We start from the raw sequence: 21803 nt of genomic DNA, 5'->3' as shown, positions 1-21803 counted from the left end.
GGCAGGCCACTGAGTCCAACAGCGTGAACTCGCCCTGGTCCATGCCTCTCCCTCTTTGAGGCTCTGTCTATGTGTGAAGCCTCTTCTCTGAAGTTCAGAGAGCAGGCGCTATTAGTGCCTAGCGGCCCAGTCCCTGTGCTGCCTGAACGAGGCCCCTCTCAGGCCCAAAGCCAGTACGGGGCCCTCACCCCACTGCAGCACTCCGCTAGCTCTCTCCGCAGGCTGGAGCTTTTTTAGGCTGTGGTTTATGTAATTTAACGCTAACCAGAGTTCTTTGAGATGCTCTGAAACTGCAAACATTTTGTCAACACCTCGTCCAAAAGCAAGTGTTGCCTCCCTCGAAAGATGCCCACGTGAGATAAACTGGAGGCCTCTTTACTGGGAAATGGCTTTTCCTTGTCCGAGCCCGGGGAACCTGCTTGAAGGTCACTGCATGTGGGTGAGATGGTAGAGGGCCCAGGGGCCATGGTGGGTGGGAACGTGTGGAGCCAACATTGGAGTCAGGGAATGCTCACGGGTCTCATTTATTCTGGGGTCTTTCAGGAGCTTAACTTCTGGGATGCTCTTCTCCTAAAGAATCAGGAGGATTTCTCAAACTTTCATATGCCCAAGAATGCCCTGGGGGTCTTGTGAGATGCTGGCTTGGCAGGTCTAGGGTAGGGTCAAGGTTCTACGTTTCCAGTCAGCCCTTAGATGGGGGCTGAGCTGCCTGAGGAGCAGTGGGGAGTCAGCCCCACCTTAGGATCTAAACGAGGATAGGGGCGGGTGGGGGCAGCACCCTATGCACATTCCCAGTGAAGGCCCCCTGGATGCATACAGCAGGGATTAACTGCAAAGGATATGAATGAACCAGAATCTTCACTGCTGCTCTGCGGACAGGGTGGAAGGGGCTGAGGATATACAAGGCATTGGTGGCACTGAACCGGAAGATGGTCTTGCCTTTATTCAGCACGATGAAGGTCTGTGGACAGAGAGCCATGAGAGGTCAGAAGCAGCAGCCCCTTGGCCCTGCAAAGAGAGGCTTTTGGGGGAAGCTGTCAGAGCCCTAGGACTATGGCTAGCTAGGGAAGGAGGAGAGGGGGTGAGGGAAGGAGGAAAGGATAGCCAGCGCACCCAGCAGGTTCGTGGCCACCATTGCCTCACCCATGGGTGAGGTGGGCAGCAGCCTCATTAAGGGTAGGGTCAGGTTGGTTGAGACTTAGTTTAGATTCAGGATTACAGCACCAAGAAGGGGCTTTCCACGGTCTTTGCCCAACTATTGTCACAGCAGAGGCCCAGACCTGGGATGGTTCCTCCTTCCCCTTCTCCCTCCACTGACTCTTCCTGGACCTGCATAGCTTCCCTGCCAAGCTCCCTGGGAATGAGAGTATGGCTGGGGGGCTGGATCAGTTGGGAGGACATATGGCTAAGGAGGAGGGAAGGGGAAAATACTGAACCTTCCTGGGATAGCTTTCCCTGAGACCCTGTCTCCTGGAGTTCAGGGCAAATGACAACCTAGTGTCTTCCTCTGGGGAATCATGAGCAGCTCAAGGGAACCCCATCCCTTGGCTTCTAGAAGATCTCTGCCTACGGGCAGAGCAGAGCAGCAAGAAGTGAGGGAGCAATGAGTGCTGAAGGTGGAGCCATGAGCACAGCAGGTGAGAGTCTGGCTCAGTAGCCCAGAGGACAGAGGTCTTCCCAACCTGCCCAGGTGTCTGATGGGCACAGCTCTGGGATCTCACTTCTCCAAGGGCTGAGCTGGTGACACAAGGTTCCAGCTCATCTGGGCTGGGGAGACATGTTGGTCAGATAGATTAGAACCAAACGTTCTGCTGCACTGTCTCCATCAGCCCACCGGCTGCCGGCAGAGTGGTCAGGGGATCAGCAAGGAGAGATAGGAAGTTCAAGGCCAGGACCACACCTGGAGCCACTATTCAAACATTCCCAGACACAGGGACAGAAAAGATGGTGTTCTCAACTCCTCCCAGGCTGACACCAGTCTCTGAAAGCCCACCCCTAATCCGACCTCATTCAGGTTCTTCTGCCTGCCCCAGCTAACTCCAACCTAACCACCATCCCTTGGCCCACGGTGACCTTGACTCACTACCAGCTGTGGCCCAACCCAACTCCAATTCTTACTTCTAGCTCTCACCAACCATGACATAAGACCACCCACCTTCCAGCCTAATGATCCTGACCCCAGCTATACCCATCCCCCAACCTTCACCCCACTTGAGTCCCTTGGAACCAAGGGGAAGTTCATCAGGTCCTCCCTGGGAGCAGGCCCAGGTTCAAGGTCTCCTTTCCTCCTGTTTAGGTAGACTGGGGGAGGGGACTCCCTCATGCACGCCTCCATTCACATATGCTTTCGTGCACACACCACGGCATGCACTCAGCACTTGCTGACGTAGGCATTGGAGCTCACACCTGCCATGTGCTCACACGTGGGCACACTGACCACACTTGCCCTGTCTGCCCTTCAAGTGCCTCCTCAATCTGAGACTGACGGCAGAAATGGGAGCAGCCACCGTCGTCCTTGGTACTCGGCTTTCTGGCAGTTCCCATCCTGCCTCCCTCCAGGAGTGAGGCCTGGAAGTGTGGGCAGCGAGTGGGAGTCTAAGCCTCTGAGGAGTCCTGTGTGCCTGTCGTCTGGGTGGGTGCAAAGTGGGGCACATGTCCTGACGGAGAATGCCAGGGCAGGGCAGGGCAGGGCAGGATATCCGGATGGGGGAATTTAGCTCCTGGGTAGAAGGGGAAACTGGAGTCACCTGCCCTACTGGACAAAAGCTGCTTCCTCTCCCTACACTCAGGAGCGTCAATGGCAGAACGACTCCCCCACCATCCTCCGCCCCCAGCAGTCCCACCCTATTATACCCCTCCAGACTTCCCAGTGGCCTTCATGGCCCCACTGCAGGTCCACAAGGCTCAGGGGCTGTGTCTGTGGCCCTGCCTGTGGGATTCTCCAATGCTTGGATTTCACGTTGCCAGAGGGGTGGGGTTTTGCACTGTCCCTAGTTAGTAGAGGTGGCCGCACCCTATGCCCTGGGCCCCTCACTGGATCCAGGCAGAACCTGGGGCTTGGTTTCTACTCACGTGCACACCTCCTGATGGGGAGGACTCTGAGGAGTCCCCGGGAGGTGAACACCCAGTCACAGGTCATTCTCAAAGGAGGCCTGGAGGCGAGATGTCAAAAGAAGCTGCTCTCTTTGTTTCATAGCACCAGACCAGCAGCTTGGCTGCATAATGCCTGTCTTTATTTTAGAACTCCAAAACTAAGGTGACTGGAATATAGATTGACAGTGAGTCATTCTCCTAAAACCCAGGGGAGCTTGCCCCCCACACGGCCCTACAGAGGCAAGGGCTTCTCTCTTCTGCTGTACTGCAGGGAGGTGCACGGAAGGGTGGGGGTGGGGAAGGCGGCAGTCACCTTTTGGGTGCTATAGAAGGGGTCCAGGTCCTCCAGGGGCTCCCCAATGAGCTCTCGGGGTGGGTTGCCATAGAGATCCGGCAACTTTTTGGAGGCCTGCAGGTCCAGCTGGGGCCGGGGAGCCTCTTCCTCGGGCAGCCCCTCCCGGCTCTCCTGCGAGGTGGCCGAGCCGCGGGCTTGCTTCTCCGCCATGCGTTTCTCGATGGCTGCCAGGGACTCCCGTGTGAACCTGCGGAAGCTGCTGGTGCCCCGAGGTAACAGGAAGTTTGCCATCTTCTCATCCTGCTTCTGGGGCACAGGCTCTCCTCAGGCTGCGTGGGGGAAGCTGGAAGACACAGACAAGGGGCCTGATGGGGTGCCAGGGCCAAACCTGTGACGAGTGGCTGTGCAGGTGGAGCAAAGGGCCTGACTTGTAAAGAGGCTCGGGACCCCAGGCTTCCAACCACAGCACGGGCACACTGGCTGACCTAGCCTGGGTAGACCCAGAGCCTATGGAGTACTGGCAGGGAGGTCACCTCCCTGACAATCCTAGATGCAAGCGAGCATCGCGGCTCCATGATCCTGTCCCATGCAATACAGAAGGAAGGTCACTCTATGAGGCAGGGATGGGGTCTGCCATCTTTCTACCCCAGATCCCTGGCAGAGCAGGCCCTGAACAAATGAATGACTGAAAGAACACTTTTAGTGCATTAGAAGGTACCAAGTCCTGCCTCTCCTCTCCAGGGGTTGTGATGTCTGGTCCCCCACAGCACCAGGTGTCTACATGGGGCACAGTGGGCAGATCTCATCTGGGGCATCAACTGATGTGACTTCTGCATTTGCCGTAGGAAACCCAGGAAAATCCTGTGGATTTTTAGAAACAGTTGGGCAACAACTTGGGAGCTTTCCTCCAGATGTTGGCAGCCTGGTGTACACAGCTGTGACTAAGCCCCTGCTGAAGCTCTCAAAGGAATCCCCAAGATGCCACATCCTCCCAAATACTCTGCTGCCAAACATGGGAACTGCTGAGGGAGGACCTCTGGCTCCTCATGTGGCTTCTTGCTGTCCTCCTCCCAAGTGGACAAATAAATACCAATCCCAAGGGACGGCAGAACCGGAAAACGGTGACCACCATCCACTAGTACGTCCAGCCAGCACATGCGTGTGACGTCAAACCGGGAGAATGTGGCCCCGGGTGGCCTCAAAGGATCCAGAACCTGGTGTGAACGTACTCTGCCAATGACAGCAAGGCAGAAGAATGCATTCCCTACTGCCCCACCAAAACAGGATGTGGTCAGAAGGGCTCCTGACTGTGACACCAAGCCAGGAGGCTGTGCTGCTAATTACCACATCAGACCGGGAACGCCGGGCACCAGCTCAAGAGGGCAGGATGGACACCTGTCGGAGATCTCTGCCAGGACAGAATCCCTTCCTGTCAACCAAAGGCTTTGCCCTGATCTTACTCCTGCAAAGCACGTCACCCATGACCCCATGAGCTGCTGCTGATGATGAAAGGCCCGGACTTGGGGCTGCCCTGAGCACCATGGGTTGCAGGCACCTGGCCAAGTGGCAGGTAAGCAGTGAGCAAACACAAGACAGCCTGGGCCTCAAAAGGGTGCCTCTGGTCCCTAGGGAAGTGCAGCCTGGAATGTGTGGAGGGAGGTAGAGGGCAGAAGCCATGGACCTAAGCTTTGAGAGCTCCCCCATCCTCTGCAGCCTTTTGGTGTTTCATTCACATGAAGTTAAAGGAGCATCTCTGTTAAAAATAGCAGGTGAGGGAGTAGGTTTCCACTTCATAGAAGCACTTCCCTGTCTACCTTCCTTCTCTGAGTGAACACAGAGACTTCTATAACCCTTGTCACCAAATGTGAATTTCACCTTTCTTTTCCTTAGCTGGGGAGAAATTTGGGAAATTTAATACTTTCTTTGTACTTTTATTCACTACTTGGTTTTGTTAATGATGAGTTTGCTAAAACAATAAGGTCATTATTCTTTTTTTTTAAATAAAACAAAACAACAACAAAAAACCCAGGCTGGTTGGCAGTAGCCCCTAGCAGGGCAACCCTCTCCACGTGAGCAATCACTAGTTCTGTATGTTGGGAAGCCACTCCTTAAGCTTGGAATTGTTTGTTAAAAATAGTGCTCTCTGTCTGACTGTATCCATCTGTGTACATATGCCTGCAAGGGTTCTGGAGACACGTGAACACCTGTGGATGTGCACAGGCTCACTGGTACACACGGGCAAAAGGTGTGTGTGTGTGTGTGTGTGTGTGTGTGTGTGTGTGTGTGTGAGAGAGAGAGAGAGAGAGAGAGAGAGAGAGAGAGAGAGAGAAAGCTTGCACCTGCACATATATCTGTTCTAGCAAAGATGTGTTTGTAATTTGTATTGAAATAAACGATCCATGCAGATAGGTGCATGTTAAGTGTACAGGTGGATGAATTTCCACAAACTGAACACACCTGGTAACCAGAACCCAAAGAAAGAGATGGTTCCCAGCCCCTCCCTCCTGGGTTCCCCTCCAGTCACTTAACTACCCTACTTCACCGAGGGTAACCACCCTCCTGACTGCTAAGGGTATGGATGAGTTTTGCCTGACTATGTAGTTCAGGGGCTCTAAACAGATTCCTTGGAGGGATGGGGAACAGATTCTGGGGAGAAATCACATCTCCTTCTTATTCACCTTCAACTCAAATACAGCATTTCTTTCATTTATGAACGTAGGCAACAAAACAGAGGGTTAGCAGTATCTGTGACCAAAAGAAGCTGCAGCTTCCTCTGATCCATCACAGTGGCTGCTAGTATCTCAAAAATTATTCATCACTACTTTAAAATTACAGTACTTAGACCGGCAGCTCGATCTTATTTAAGACATTAATAAAGAAGCACACACATTATCGAAAATTGGTTCTCAAGTGTTCTGATAGCTGCATTCAATACAATTGGTTTCCTGTGTATTTTATTCTGTGTCTTTTTCTTGAAATGCGTGATTCTGAGCTGGGCTTCACCACCTGCCTTAGTCCCTGCTCAGTTGCTGACCCTTGGGTCCCCTCCTCTGCACCTCACTGTCCTTATCTGTGTACTAAGGGAGGAGAAGGAGGAGACCCTCAAAGTCCTCCCTGGGATTCTCTGATGTTTCACCATGCTCTCCCCACCCCCTTCAGCTTTTCCCCTGGCCACCCACTGGCTGTCATTCGGACTGTGTCCTTTCTGGGCAGGGATGGAGAATAGCACTGAAGGTTGTCCCAGGAGGAAGCCTGGCCTGAGGGCCCCAGCCTGTGCCCCCTTGGGCCTGACAAATTCCATTCTGAGTCTTGCATTACCCCTGTGGGAGAGGCAGAGCAACCTCAAGGAGCCAGGCCCCGGGTCTTAGGAGACGCACAGAGACCATGGGGCAGGTGTGTAGGTTCATGTGCCCAAGTACTACCTCACCCTCTTTAGTTCCCCTCCACTGGAAACCCTGACAACGGGGTCCTGGGTCCTGAGAAGGGTCTTATTTCAGCTGGCCTCCAGCACAGCATCCACACTCTCAGGCCCTTGGCCTGGGAGGGGTATGGGCCTCCTAGGGAAGCAGCTGAAACCAGATTCCAGATGAAGTTCCCTGCTCCCCAGCAGCCAGGCAGCTTCAGGTTCCAAAGTAAACCTGCCAAGAGCCTTCTTTGTCTCTGGCCACTCCTGGTGGGTGGCAGGATCCATTTCCCCCTTGTTCTCCTGTTCCCTGCACCTGGCTCTGGCCCGGCCCTTCCTTCAGCAGCCCTGGGCCCACACCCTGCTTTGGCCACGCCTGGCTGAGCCCCACTGCAGGGTTTCCAGTGATGTCAGGGTGAGAAGGGCTCAGGAGGCCAGAGGATGCTCAGCCACGCCCCTCAGGCCTGGGAGGTCAGACCTGTGGATTAGGAAGGCTGCAGGTGGACCCCATGTGCAAGCCTCTGTCTGCCAGCTCCCGCCACTCTCCTCCCAGAGGCTAGCTTGGCACGCTGCTCCCCTGGCCCAGGCCAGCTTCTCCCCCTGCACCAGCTCGATGGCTGCTCTCTAGGCTGGGACAGCTCTTCCATCTGACCACTCTGCCTGGGCCGGCTTCCCCAGTCCTTTCAGCTCACTCTAGGGAAACCCCACTCCATCCTGCCCCACGTTCATCTACCTCTGGTTACTGGGCACATCCTTCCCTAGGTCTCACTAGCTCTGGAGAGTTAGCGAATCTTCTTTCACAAACTGGTTCCACCTGACGCCCTTTCTTCTAACTCTGACCACAAGCCTCCAGTCCCACCAATTGTTATCACTTCCATCCCCAAAGCCACTGCCCTGGGACAGGCCTCCTCACCCTGCCTGGACCACAATCAGTGCTAACCACTGCCTTTCTCTTTCCTTCCACTCCACTCTGTGACTCAAACATTCCCACTCTCTGGGCCCTATGTGATCACAGAGTTACCTAATGCTCTCCTCGCCACCAGACCTCCTCCAAGACACCTCTGACTATCCAGCCATCCATGGTCCCCTCACTACTCTACATCCCCACACCCAGCCTTTGCCCCTTCCTGGTCTGGCCTCTTCTTAGGGCAGGGCAGGGAATCCCCCTAACCTGCTGGACTGCAATATGAGTATTCCCATCAAGGCAGAGATGACCATGGGGACAGAATACTGTTTACAACAGGAACTGGCCTCCTGGACTGTCTTCTCAATCAGCCTTGCTGAGGTGGGGCATGTAGCTAGTGACCCACAGATGGGGCTTACAGTGCCGTGACATGGAGCACACCAGCCGGGCAGTCTAGAGTGCAGCCGTGAGCACCATCCCGGGTGGGAGACTGATGTAGAATGAGTAACTTGTCCAGATTTGCCTGGGACTTTGGCAGTTTTAGTACTAAATACCTGCATCCCAGGACATCTCTCAATTCTGGGCTAAACCAGCATGGTTGGTCACCCCAGGGGCCAAAAAGGAACCAGCTCTAGTCTTCTCTATCTCTCTGAAGCCCCTCCCTGCCCACTTCAATCCCAGATCCCCAAGGCAGGCACACACCAGCGTCCTGAGTCACGTCTGGCATTTTGGTCGCCTTGGAATCAGAGCCTTTGGAACCCAGCATGCAAAGAATATTCTTTGCCATGTAAATTTATGCAAAGCACTTGTGGAAGTGGCTCCCAGGCTTCCTAGGAAATCTCTGCTGGCTTCCTCTACTTTGGGCTCCTCTCTCCTGTCTGGCAGTCTGGTGACTTTGGACCTGGACACCCACCACCCTGGCCCGCAATCGCATCTGCCTCAGGACCAGGCAAAATGCCTGATTCTGTGGCACTTCTCTTCTGCCTTCTCCTGGCTCCTAAAGAAGAGGTTCAGGGAGAGGATGTGCATATCCTGGGAGCAGGTACTCACCCACCCAAGGTGGAGGTCAGGGCACCAGTGACTCCCTGGGTACACCCTGGTCATATGCCACATGTGAGTATAGAGTCCTGCCTTCTGCCCAGGTTGATGGGACACACTGAGAAGATGGGCACTTCTAGACTGACCACGCCAGGGACAGGAGGATGGAATTGAGGGAAGTCTGACAAATCATCCACAGGATCCCAAATACTGACCTGAGAACTAGGAACCTCCTTCACTCTGGGCCCTCAATGCCTGAAATCCCATGAAGATGTGGAGCCCTTGCAGACCTCGGGCAACGTCATGTCTTATTTGAGGAGAACATGGTAACGAACGCTTCAACTCAGACTCATTTGATTAACTGAATGATTGAACATTTACTTAGCATCCTCTGTGAGCAAGGTCCTACACAGGACTTCACAGAATACTTTTCTTCTCTACGTGATAGATCCCAAATCAACAGGTGGTGATGAGGAAATGAAGTCAGCAGAGATTCCACGCATACTTGCTGAGAATGGCAACGAGGAGACACCCTGGGCCAGAGAACTTGCCCCTATGTCCATCTCTGCCTCCCCTTCTGGTCTCCCACTTCCTTCTCTTGAAGATTTCCTGTCCTTCTGTGGGATGAGGAAGTGGTTTGGGCTGTGTCTTGGAAGCCAGTGAACCTGGGCCCTGGCCACGTAATGGCCACGTGTTCTTGGGCAGGTGAATTGATTTTCTCCAGCTTAGTTCTCCCATTTGCGAAGTGGGGTTTTTAATAGTGCCCACTTCACAGGACTGTTGTGAGGCATAAGTTTATTGATATTTTTCCAGCCTTGGCACACAGCACATGTTCACTGGATATCGGTTGCTATTATCATTGTGGTTATTGCTGTCATTACCACCATGTGTCACTTCACAATGAAGATACATTCTGAGAAAAGCATCATTAGGCATTTCTGTCATTGTGTGAACACTGTAGACTGTATTTACACAAACCTAGATGGTGAAGGTCAATCATTATACACAGCCTCTCCCCTACTCCTCGACCCAGGTGCTGGGATTGAACCCAGGGTCTCGCACAGTTAATGCACACACTGTACCAATGAGCTGCACCCCCAGCCCTTGAACCTCCTAATGTGGCCTCTTGATACAATAGAGGAAATAAACGAGAACTGCATAGCATAATATGGCATACTGTTTTAGGGTAATCTTTCTCTTATAAGTAGAAGTTCACTCTAAAATAATGATAAAAGTATGGTAAATACCTAAATCAGTAATGTGACCCTTGGCAATCAAGTGTCATGCACTGCACATAGTTGTATGTGCTGTACTTCTATGTGACTGGCGGTGCAGTAGGTATTGCGTTCTGTAGTCTCTCTGCACATGTGACGCCGGGGGCTGCTAATGCAACGTCTCCAACACCACTAGGTGATAGCTATTTTTCAGATCCATTATAAAATCCCAGGACCACCACCATTTATGTAGTCCGTCGTTGACACTGTTATACAGCACATATCTATATTATTATTCTCATTTGAGATCCAGCTCATAGGGCCTTCCTTCCACACCAGCCCTCCCAGCCTGGCTGGCTCTTTTCCTGTCTGTGCTTCTGGCACACTTGAATTCCCATACCCATTTCATTGCAGGGTAGATTTACTTCTACATATGCTTGCCCTCTTGGTATTTGTACTGAGCCCCCTAAAAGGAGCCCAACCCAGTGAAATACCTGTAAGAGTCTGATGGATAAAGGCATGAACGAGTGCCAGATTAAGCTTCCTGTGTCCAGCCACAAACCCACACTGTGACCCTGGTCTCCTTTTTGAACCTCAGTTTCCCCAACTTTGAGCTGGGGTGGATACTGATGAAGGGCTGTCCCCGTGCACTGCACTAAGTGCTATTGTGGATCACTTTATTTCAACCATGCAATAATCCTAGGAAGGGGAGAGTGCTTATTATTCTCCTTTTACAGATGGGGAATCTGATGCTTAGTGAGAATAAGTCAGTGTCAGTCTGTTTGAAGTCTAACTATTGCATTGCATGGCCTGTATCTCAGAGGGCACAGAATTGGGATTACAGGGCCTGGCTTACTTGTGGCCACCAGCTGGGACTGAGCAGGTCTGGAACACCCCCGATTCCAAGGCTAAGAGTTGGCTACTGGCCTCAGCAGAGGCTGGCCTGGCCCATGCCCATAACTGGGCAGAAGCTCCCAGGGAGACCTGGCCGATTTCTGCCCATGCCCAGAGTCAGCAGTTTTCTGAAAGAAAAGATTCCCTAGCAGTTTTCTCTCCAGCTCTGGCACTGTCCAACAGGGCAGCCACTCACTCTGTGTGTGGCTACCAAGCAATTGGAACGTGGCTAGCGTGGATGGAGATGCACTGCTGTGACCCCATACCAACTGTGGAGGCTTAGCAGGAGACAACGAATGCCAACTAGTTCATTAATAATTTTTTTTTGGTACCAGGGATTGAACCCAGGGGTGCTTAACCACTGAGTCTCATTCCCAGACCTTTTTATTTTTTATTTTGAGACAGGGTCTCACAGAGTTGCTTTGGGCCTCGCTAAGTGGCTGAGGCTGGCTTTGAACTTGCCATCCTTCTGTTTCAGCCTCCTGAGCTGCTGGGATTAGAAGTGTGGGCCACCATGCCCAGCTCATTAATAATTTTTAATACTGATTACAACTTAAAGAGCTAACACTAAACTTGATAATATACTGGATTAAATAAAGCTTGTTAAAATTGATTTCACCTGTTTCTTTTTACTTTTCTAAATGTGGCTGCTAGAAAATCTAAAATTACATGTGTGGCTCATATTATATTCCTGTTGGAAGCCACTGCCATAGCGTTTGGGCTATCAGACCCTAAAACAGTATTGAAAGCCACCTGCTCTGGGGCCTTGACTCACGCTGGCCTCTGGAGATGAGGTGGGGGTGGGAACATAGGAGGGGGGAAGATGGGTTGAAGAAGAGTTGTCCAGGCAGACCAGGAAGTGGACACCCTGGTTTCTGGCAGTGGCTGTAGAGGCTCAAGCCACAGGTTGGGGTGGTGCAGTGGAAGGGGGAGGGGTCTACAGCATGTTCAGACCATCCTTCCTGCCCAGGCAATTATCTGCACTTCCCGGCTCTCCTCTCCGGGGTAACAGCTTGGACAAAGGCTCCGTGGGGGTGCCAGCTGGTGCTCGTGGCCTGTGCATTCAGGTCCTTGCTCCCAGATCAAAGGCACATTGACATATCCTTGCACAAGGGCCTCAGCTAACTGGCTCCCTGCAGGCTGTATTCCTTTGAGAAGGCACAAGCCTTAACCCTGTCCGGTCCAGAGCCTGCTGGAGCCATCTGAAGGGGCTTTCCTTCCGTGGATCCAATCCTACCTCCAGCAATCTTGGGGAGTCCTGCAGAATCAGCCCCATCCCTCTCTGAGGCGAACACGCCCACCCCAGAAGCTGGGGATGCCCTCATTTACACACATTTGCATCTCATTTATTCCAACACTCAGGATGGAGCTGAGACTAATTCAGCAGACAGGAAAACCCCGCCCACTTTAGCCCTGCCAAGCGATTCCCCTACAGGGATGAGCAGGGGGCCTGGAGACCAGAGTCCTCTCCAGGGGTGGAAGCTGAGGAGAGAACTGGTCAGCTCCAGCCCTGCATTTAGTCCACTTCCTAAGGACAAACTGGTTTGAGTTCCCCTCAAGGGCTGCTAACCCCCTTTTCTCCTCCTCACCCCTTTTTCCCACAGCAAGCATGGGTGTGGGGGCTTGACAGCAGCTCATGCACTCCATCCACCATTCAACAGTGTCTGCGTGCCAGATCAGGGGACCGCAAACTCCCCAGGTGGTCAGGAGCCCCCTCCACAGGGCACTCAGTATCCTCTTCCTCCAGGCCCAAGTCTTCCCTGTCAGCCCCTTTACTGATCCGTGCTCAGGGGATCTACCGTGTGCTGGGTGGCACCGCACCTTTGCCCAAGACCCAACATTGCCAGGTCCTAGGGCTCCAGGATGGGGACCTGGAGGATCTAACATGCTGAGACCAGAGTGGCCCAGAGGTGGGGAGCCAGCTCGGCCATCCAGGGGCACTTTCATTCCAGACCCCAAACCAGGTGTCTACACCCACACAGCACACATAATCAAGGCCAGAACTGTTCCCAGCAGAGAGATGCCCCCCAAACTCTCTCGGCACACTGGTGCCCACGACGGCACTCAGCATCCTGACTCTCTCTAGCCCAGTTCCTTCCAACTCATTTTTCTTTATACCTGAGCTGAAAAAAGGCCTTCACTGGGGAACTGTGTGCTGATGCCATGGCAACAGAGACATTTATGAGGCACCTACTGTGTGCACTGAGGGAGTGAGTTGTGCCCCCAGAGAAACCTGGGAGGCCTAGCCTCTGGGGTCTCTCATCGCCTAGGAGATAAACCAATCCAAGACATTAAATCTCTGTCACAAAAATGTCCATGAAACAGTATACCTCAATATGCAGCCCCTTTTTCTTAACATGGTTTAAAATTAAGGTATAATCTAAATACAAGAAAATGCACAGTTTAGGTATATAGCTGGATGAGTTTTGATGAACACATATACCTGGTAACTGCCACCATGATTAAGATAGTAAACACTCCCCTGACCCTAAAAGTCCCCTTCTGTCCCTTTCAGACACCTGCTCTGATTTCTAGTTCCACAGATGAGTTTTGCTTGTTCTAGAACTTCACGCACATGGGCTCTTTTGTGTCAGGCTGTTTTTGCTTAACATAATGTTTTTGAGATTTTTACTTTTCATTTTTTTGCAATGCACTGTGAGCACCAGGGACTCATCTGGGGACAAGTTCTTAATTGGATCATAAAAAGCGAGGACTGGAAGGGACCCAAAGTCCAGCTATCTCTGAGGACGGTAGGCCCCCAAGGATCCTCAGAGAGTGTTTTTTTTTTTTTTTTTTTTTTTTTTTTTTCCTTCTCCTTCCCTCAGACAGTTCTTGAAGCGGAAGTGCAGCAATTATACCTCTAATAGGCACCCGGGCTCAGGCAGCGAGTGGGGGCTTTCCCTGGGTTTCCAGTTCTGTTGGCAACTAGCTGTCGCTTTATTTAACTGGCAGTCTGTGCTGAATCCGACCCAGCACAGCGGCGCGGTTGGAGCTGCAATCGGCCTGCGGCTGAGAGCCTGTGCATCTTCCGCTGAGGTCTACTCCGGGGGTCAGGCCTTTGTCCCTCAGCCTCCCTGCATCCCCACCCCCCACCAGCTGGTGTCCCCTGGGTGGGGACAGCAGGGAATGGACTCAGGGTCTGGGGTCCTTCCTGGGAGTAGCTCAGAGGCAGCAGAGCTGAGCAGCCACCTCTGCTCTGAGGGGCTAGTCTGGGTCCCTTTCCTGCTCTTGGTTGAGTTGAGGAGGAGGCTGGGGCTTTGAAGGCCAGCAGGCAGTATTGATTGGCTGGGCTGGTCCCTCCCATGGTCTGATCCACCCCTTAGATCACCCCGGCACGTCCCCGCCCGGCTCCAGGTGTGGGGGATGGCTAATGTAGCCTGCGAATGGATTTGGTGCCTGAAGTCAGATTCCCTCTCCTGCCCTGCCATCTCTTTGAAAACTGCCTCTTGAGCCAGCCCCTTCCTTCACTCAGGCCTTCCCTTCGAGGAATCAATAACCCGCCAGAAAGGCCTTTACCACCCTCTTATGCCAGGAGGAGCCTTTCCACTGTTCAAAATCCATTCCCAGAAAGCCCAGGCTCCCTGGGCAAAGGGCGTGGCCCTGGGCTGAGCTCCGCCCCCCGCATCCCCGTGTGACCTTGAGCCTACCGGGTGGGCCGCACCGGCCCTCAGCCTCCCAGGGGTGTAAGGCCAGCAGCGAAAGCAAGCCTGCGAGCCGGTGGGGACAAGGACAGAGGATTCCGAGTGGGTGAGGGACCTGCCGGGGCGCACACAGACGCCTCTAGAACGGCTCCATCCTTCCCCTCTGCTAATACTCCTGTGGGCACTCTGACTTTCCACTGCCTCCCTGGGAGATTTAATCAGGAGGAACTGAAGAGGAGAGAGAGAACTCAAGCCTCAGAGCATAAACACTCTCCCGACAACAGGCTCAGAGACAATCGGATCCCTTTCCAAGCCTTGTGCCTCCTCCACAGCTCGATTCAATCCCACCTCCTCCAGGAGGCCTTCCTGGCTGCTCTGAGCCACACCGACCTCCCACCAGGGAGGCCCAGCCCCTAACTTTGAGCTGTCCTGGGCAGATCTCTTTCTGGCCCATGGGGTAAACCTGGGAGGACTCGTGGGTCCTCTGTATCCTTGTCTGCCCCTCCAGAAGATAAAGAAGAGATAAAGAAGAGAGGGGACTGGACAAAACAGGCTGACAAACTATCACATCAGACTGTGGTTCCAACAGTCACAACTACATTTTCTGTTGGGGGCGGGTATATGAGCCCCCCTTCAGGAAATGAAGTTGTCAGAGGCGGCTTTGGTACCTGGCTCCCCAGTCCACAGTGGTGACTCTGCAGGGAAGGGGTGAGGGCAGACCCAGCAGAGGAGGTGACACAAGGTGCAAAGAATCTATGTCAGATGTCCCCAAGGTTGTGCCAGCTGTGGTGCCGTCCCCACAAAGCCTGGTCCTTGGACTTCCTCCCCTATCAGGGGGTCCCAGGCCTCAGGATTTGACCTGGGGTCTCTATAAATAGTGCCATTCCATATTGATCATCTTAAAAAGACACGGTATGTTCTAGGCCCACGGAGAGGAGAGTTGTGTCTAAAAATAGACTCATTCCCAGGAACGGCTGCCAGAGAGGAGAGTGGTGTAAGCTGTGTGTAGCCGAAGGGGCAGTCCACCGAGAGGGTGGGGGTTAGGAGTAAGTCACAGCACTTCTCCATCCCCACCCCATCTCCTCTGCTCCTGCCACAGCAGCCAGCCCACTAGCTGGTTCCTGCCTCAGGGCCTTTGCACAGGCAGTTTCTTCTTCAAAATTCTTTCTCCAGATCTCTTCAGCATTGTTTCTTTCTTGTTATTCGGGTCTCAGATCACTCTCCTACTAAAAGAGGCATTCCCTGGTCAACCAGTCTAGAATCATCCCATTCTCTCCAAACCCTATTTCATTTCCTTCACAGCACTTGTTACTAAAATTATCTTCTGTACCTATTTGTTTAGTGATAGTCTGTCTTACCCTACTACATGTATAAACCTCATGAGAGCAGTTATTGTATCTGTTTTGGATACTTTCTAGAACCTTCCACGGCACAAAGTAGGTACTAAATGTCCCCTCTGGGCTCTCCCTCATCATCCCAGGCTGAACTCTACTACATTAGGCCATCCTGGGCTGGAAGAAGGCAGGGGCATTCATCCCAGGCTCACTCTGCCACCTCTGCCATCTTGGTAGTTGCTCTGCTTCCTGGCTGCCCAGTCTCTGTCCACAGGAGCTCTCTGGGCTTCTCCTCCCTCTGCCTCCTCTGCCACAAAACTTTTACCCCAGCCCTTCCACTCCCAGATCTGTCACCCTGGATACCTGCCCTAGACAACCTCATCTTGTCCCTCTGTCTCTGAATACACGTTTCTGGAATACTCATCTCTTCCCAGAGCAAGGACTCCTCCCGTGTCTGCCCTCATCGGGAACCCACCATTGCAACCTCCCTTTTGGGGTTCACTTAACTAACCCTGGGCCTCCCTGACCGGTTTCATGGACAAACGACGACAACCGAACACCCCTCATGCTCAATTTTAAGCCACAGACGTCGGGCCCCTTGCTCTGGGGGAAAGGCATTTTCCCCTAAGTGCCTGCCACAGACGGGCTGCAGGAACACACCTGTTCACGTCGGGGTTTCCCTACAGCCCTCCCCAGACCCCACCTCTGGTCCTCCTCCCTCGTCAACCATCAGGCCCCTTGAAAGTGCTGTCTCCACGTCTCCACCTCCTTCTCACTCCTCAACACGCTCCCTCTGGCTTCCCTTCCCACCAACTCACTCACTCATTCACTCATTCACTCACTCACTCACTCATCATCGAGAACTGTCTGTCAGGGAGGCACCACGTTCTGTGGCACTGAGAGTGGACTTTCTCCTGCCAAGGTCGCTAGCACCTTCACTGTCACTCAGTCTCATGGGGACTTCTTTTTAAATCACTCACTCTTTTTTATCTATCCATGAACTTTCCGGAGGCATTTTAAAAAAGTTTTATTTATTTATTTATTTATTTATTGGGAATCGAACCCAAGGGGTGCTGTACCACTGAGCCACATCCCCTGTCCCTTTTATTTATTTATTTATTTTATTTTGAGAAAGGGTCTTGCTAAATTGCTTGGGGCCTCACTAAGTTGCTGAGGCTGGCTTTGAACTTGCAATCCTCCTGCCTCAGGCTCCAGAGCTGCCAGGATTAGAGGTGTGCGTCACCCATGCCTTGGCCTCCAGAAGGTATTTTCTTAAGTCTTTCAGTAGGAAAGTCAGGGGACTCCTAGTTTTCCTGCTGCCTCTCTGGTTGCTCCTTCCAGCCTTCTTTGCCCACTTCTGCCTCCAATGCTGAAGTGCTTCTGGGTTCTTGATTCCAGTCTTCTTCTTCTCACTCTCTCCACCCCATCGGAACCACTTGGAGGCTTTCAAGCTACCGATGCCCAAGCTCCACTCAGAACAAATGAACTGGCATGCGTGGGGGAGCAGCCTGCACATTTTAATATACAGCTTTTCAAGTGTGGTGAATGTCACCAGGACTGGAATCAAGCACTCTCCCTGGGCAATCAAATTCACCACCTCTGCTGGCCACTCCAAGTTCCCACCTCCAGCCTAGATCTCCTTCTGGAAGATGCTTCCTTCCTGGACTTGCCCTCCAACTCCCTGCCAAATGTCGGCATTGCTCCCTGGAAGTACTACAAGCTCAAGGCAGAGGCTGAAATGTCACTTTTCCTTTGCTCTTTACCAAGTTTGTCAACCCAGACTTCGTTTGCCCATCCCATTCACAGGGTGATGTGGGGACAGTACACCTCACTGGGTGAGCCATCAAGAGTCAGGGATGGCAGAGAGCATATTCCTCAGTGGAGAAGGAAGATGGCTCTGACACCTGTGGTAAACTGCCTGTCACCTTTCCTTCAACTGAAAGACTTTGGATGGCACCTATGGTCTGCACTGGGGAGGTGGCACATTGCACAGCAGACACATCGACACCGGGGCTCAAACCCAAGGTCTGCTATTTAGTAGATGTGTGACAGTGAGCAAGTTTGGGCCTCCAGTTTCACTATCTGCAAAATGGCCATTATTGTTGTCCCTGCTGCCAGGGTTTACGCACAGGAGATTCAGTGGATGAGTCTTATAAAGTGCGCAGCATGTTCCTGGCCCAGAGAAAGCACTCAGTGAATGTTACTATTTTTAGTACCATTACTGAGGATAAATTCCCAATTCCTGAACAGAGCTCAGGAGGGCCCCCGTGACCATGACCTTGGCTTTTACTCCGCTCTTCTCTCCCTCAAGTCGAAGGACCTGTCACTCCACTAATAACTGTGTTTTTTCACATCTCTGCACTTTTGTACATACTAGTTCTGGTGGCTAGACTGAGCTGGCCTCACCTTAAAACTCCTATTCACCCTTCAAAACCCAGGTGAAAAGTTATTTATTTATTCTCTTTTCCTTTCTTTGAGACAGGGTCTTGTGAAGTTGCTTAGGGACTCCCTAAGTTGCTGAGGCTGGTCTTGAACTTGTAATCCTCCTGTCTCAGCCTCCCAAGTCACTGGGATTACAGGTGTGCACCACCAAACCCTGTTTGGAAGGTTATTTTTGTTAGAAAGATAACCCTGACTTTCCTGTTCAGAGGTAGTCACCCCTCCTTTGAGTGGGCTCTGGGAACACACTTCTATCATTCTATCAAATCCTTCAAACAACCTTCCCAAGGTTCAACAGGAACTAGTCTCCTGTGAAATCAAGACTGCCACTTATCACTATCCCAGGCTGCCCTCTGGACTCCCTGCTCTTTGGATCGATTGGGTACCAGCCTCTCCTGCTCCCCCATTCCCAGCTGTCTCTGGTGCTTCCCACCATTCCTTCAAGCTCGTTCTTCATGCCGAGTGAGTCAATCCTGGAATTTTTCCAGAGTAGCTTTGATCACCACACAACACCAGGCTGAGCGGCCTGGAGTGCAGCAGCTGCCCATGCCACATCAGGCTGAATGTGGTTCTCGGCACCTTGGGGACAGTTCTCTTTCTGCTCAGATCCTCTTTGGTCAGTTCCAGGCCCATTTGGCCCCCAGGAAATAGATTTCAAGGACTCTTCACTATGAGTGGTGTTCCCAATCTAGTGCTTTCTCTGTGACCTTGGATAAGTCCTTGACCCCTCTGGGTTTTGATTTCCCCACTTTTACAAGGTGGTGGTGACAGGGTTAGATGAAAAAAGTTTAATGAGGCTCTTTTCAGCACTTCTTCCATTCTAGCGATGAATCTCTGCTCCACACCCTGGTTGTCCGCTGACCCTCCATTCTGCATGCTCCTGAGATAGCAGCCTGTCCCACCCTAATGCCACCTTGCCACTCATTACCACCACTCATGTGCACCTACCTAATTCTAACTGGGAGGAGGTAAGGTCAAGGAGACGGGAGTGGAGGGCAGCACTATGGGCCCTGGCTCTCCTTGGCCTGGACCTTTGCTGCTTAGGGTCCCTCTAGGTCCTGAGGGATGGTAGGAACTTGGGAGAGGGCTGTGGTGCCCTGGCATAGTGTGGGTCTGAGGCATGCCTGTCTGGATGGTTTTGTCTTCTCTCACCGGGAAAGGTGCTTGGAGTCTCAGACATAAGCAGAGCTAGGGAACGCAAAGCCAGTCCAGGACCTCAACAGGATACCATGGCCCAGCCAGACTCAAGGCACTAAGAGGAGTGAGTTCTGCCATGGCCGCCACTGTGCCTGTGCGCTGCCCTCCAACAGGTGTCTGCAAGGCGGGCCTACAGCCAGGGCCTTGGCCCCAGCCTTGCCCCCATCACCACCACCACCACCGCCGCCGCCGCCGCCGTCGCTGCCGCTCCCGCCGCCACCCACACCTCTGCTCCCACCAGACCTTGGCCCCTCAGACAAGGCTAGGCACTTCCACTTCCTCCCAGGGCGCCACCAAAGCCGATCAAATAGCACAGAGGTCGAGAGCCGCCTCCTGTCACGGAGCATCAGTCTGTTGGGGTCAGAGCTAGGAGGGCAGAGAACTCTCCCGAATCTCAGCACCCAGAGATCTCTTCGCTTTCGCAGGGCAGAGATCAGATGGCAGGGATGCAAGTACTTTGGGGTGTCAAAGGGTACCGAGATCTCTTCGTGCTCCGAGCGCCCAGAAATGGGGCACACACGTAGATCTCTCCCCTATTAGAGCTCACAGAGATCTCTTGTCAAGACGTTCAGTGATCTCGTCCAACAGAGAGAACAGACCCAGCGGACCGTTCTCCTGGGCCCCGAGAAAGGGTGCTTGGCCTTCTCCCCCATTCCCAGTACTACTCTGTCAGCCCCCTCATCCCCGCTCTCTGGAAACACATTCATTGCGCGCCTCATCGCCGCTCTGACCTTGGGGTCTCCGGCCTCGGGAATCCGGGTCCCAAACCCAGACTGTCCCCGAGCCTGCGCCAGGGATGGCCGGGAAGCCGGGGCCGGAGCTCCCCCTCCCCCGGCCCTCGACAGCGCACAGGGAAACCCGGAAGGAAAGGGAAGGGGAAGGGGGCACGCGGCGATCAGAGACGCCCCCCGGGGGTTCCCCTCCAGCCAGGGCGATCTGCGCCCCTGCTTCCCCGCTTCCACTCTCTGGAGGAACCATCCGGGAGGGAGCCGCCGGCCGGACCCTGGGCAGGGGAGGGGGCGCGCAGGGGCTGGAGGCTCCGGCCCTCGGGTAGGAAAGTTGGGCGGCGGCAGGCGGAGGGGGCTCCGGCCGGGCCAGGGCTGCCAGGAGCCGGGGCGCTCGCTCACCTGCTGGTCCCCCGGCCCGGCCCCGCGGTGGGCAGCTGCGGCTCGGCGCGGACTCGGCTCGGCACGGGCTCGGGGCACTGGGCTCAGGCTCAGCGGCCCCGGGGGCGCGATCCCCGCATCCCACGGGCGCCGCCGCCGTCTCGGCTCCGCGGCTCGGCTCGGGCTCCCGGGCTCGGCGGGCGGCGCGGGCTCGGGCTGGGGGCGGGGTCGGGGGCGGGCCCCGCCTGGGCTCGGCCTGGGGCTTGGGGCCCCGGGCTGGCTCCGCCCCAGAGCGACGCGCCCGGGGCTCCGCACGTGGCGCTCCGCCCGCTGGGAGGGTGAACACGCCGGCACTCGCCGGGGCGCACACCCCCACACTGACCCGGGGACGCCCTGCCATAGACAGCCGCCCACGCGGACACAGACAGACACACGGACACAGGCACACGCTGGCGTACGCACACTGACCTGGGGACGCTTCGCCACAGATAGCCACCCACGCAAACACGGACAGGCACACGCCGACAAACACCGGCAAGCACCCTGGCGCAAGCGGGAGTGTGTGTACACACATATGTCTCCTCGCTGATTTAGGGACCCTATGCCAGACACCCATCCACGTGGACAGACACACTGACATCCATGCTGAGACAGACACACTGACATCCATGCTGAGACAGACACACATCTGCATACCTGCACTGACACCCACACGGAAACAGACAGACACATCATTGACACACACTGACACTGAGGCAGACACACACTGATAAACTCAGTGACACCCACCCAGCTCAGACATACATCCACTGGCACCCTGACACACACACACAAAGAACCACACTCTCCTGGAGACATGCAGTTCAGCACAGAAAGCTGCACAGATACCTACATGGACACACTGACACACATGTGCTGACAGAAGCAAACACACGACCAGACCCAGAGTCAAGCTCACAACTAACAAACACAGAGACCTATCCCAACACAAACGCACACACTCACACCCTCTGGAGTTGGGTACAGCCTTCTCCTTGGCACACACACAGGTAAAGAGTCACTTACTGACATGTACAGTCTCTCACAAGCAAGGACAGTGTCACAAGGATGCACGCCTGTGAGATAGGGTCATTCACACGTGGGCACAGATTTACACACAGAGAAACATTAATTTACACACCCAGGCAGATCCACAAGGTAACACTCGGAATAGGTAGGAGCACTCCTCTCCTGTTTAAACGAGAC

At 53.7% G+C, this 21803-nt stretch overlaps 1 protein-coding gene across 4 annotated transcripts in view; it reads right to left on the bottom strand.

Annotated features, from left to right (window-relative positions):
- Scn5a (sodium voltage-gated channel alpha subunit 5) overlaps window positions 1-20757 on the bottom strand; it is a 97603-nt gene extending 76846 nt beyond the window's left edge. For 3 of the 4 annotated variants that reach the window (XM_047530849.1, XM_047530850.1, XM_047530851.1), the window contains exons 1-3: window positions 20580-20756; window positions 3407-3731; window positions 843-961 (exon numbers count right to left, since the gene is read on the bottom strand). In XM_047530849.1, coding sequence (XP_047386805.1) covers window positions 843-961; window positions 3407-3679 — 392 coding nt within the window. In that variant the 5' untranslated portion in view covers window positions 3680-3731; window positions 20580-20756. Of the gene's footprint in view, window positions 1-842; window positions 962-3406; window positions 3732-20579 lie in introns of all 4 variants that reach the window. The other variant, XM_047530852.1, reaches the window with a different exon arrangement.
- Between the last annotated feature and the right edge of the window lie 1046 nt (window positions 20758-21803).

This window comes from Sciurus carolinensis, chromosome 17, assembly GCF_902686445.1.
Source record: "Sciurus carolinensis chromosome 17, mSciCar1.2, whole genome shotgun sequence".
In the NCBI taxonomy this organism is placed as follows: domain Eukaryota; kingdom Metazoa; phylum Chordata; class Mammalia; order Rodentia; family Sciuridae; genus Sciurus; species Sciurus carolinensis.
This window is presented reverse-complemented; position numbering and strand designations above follow the sequence as displayed.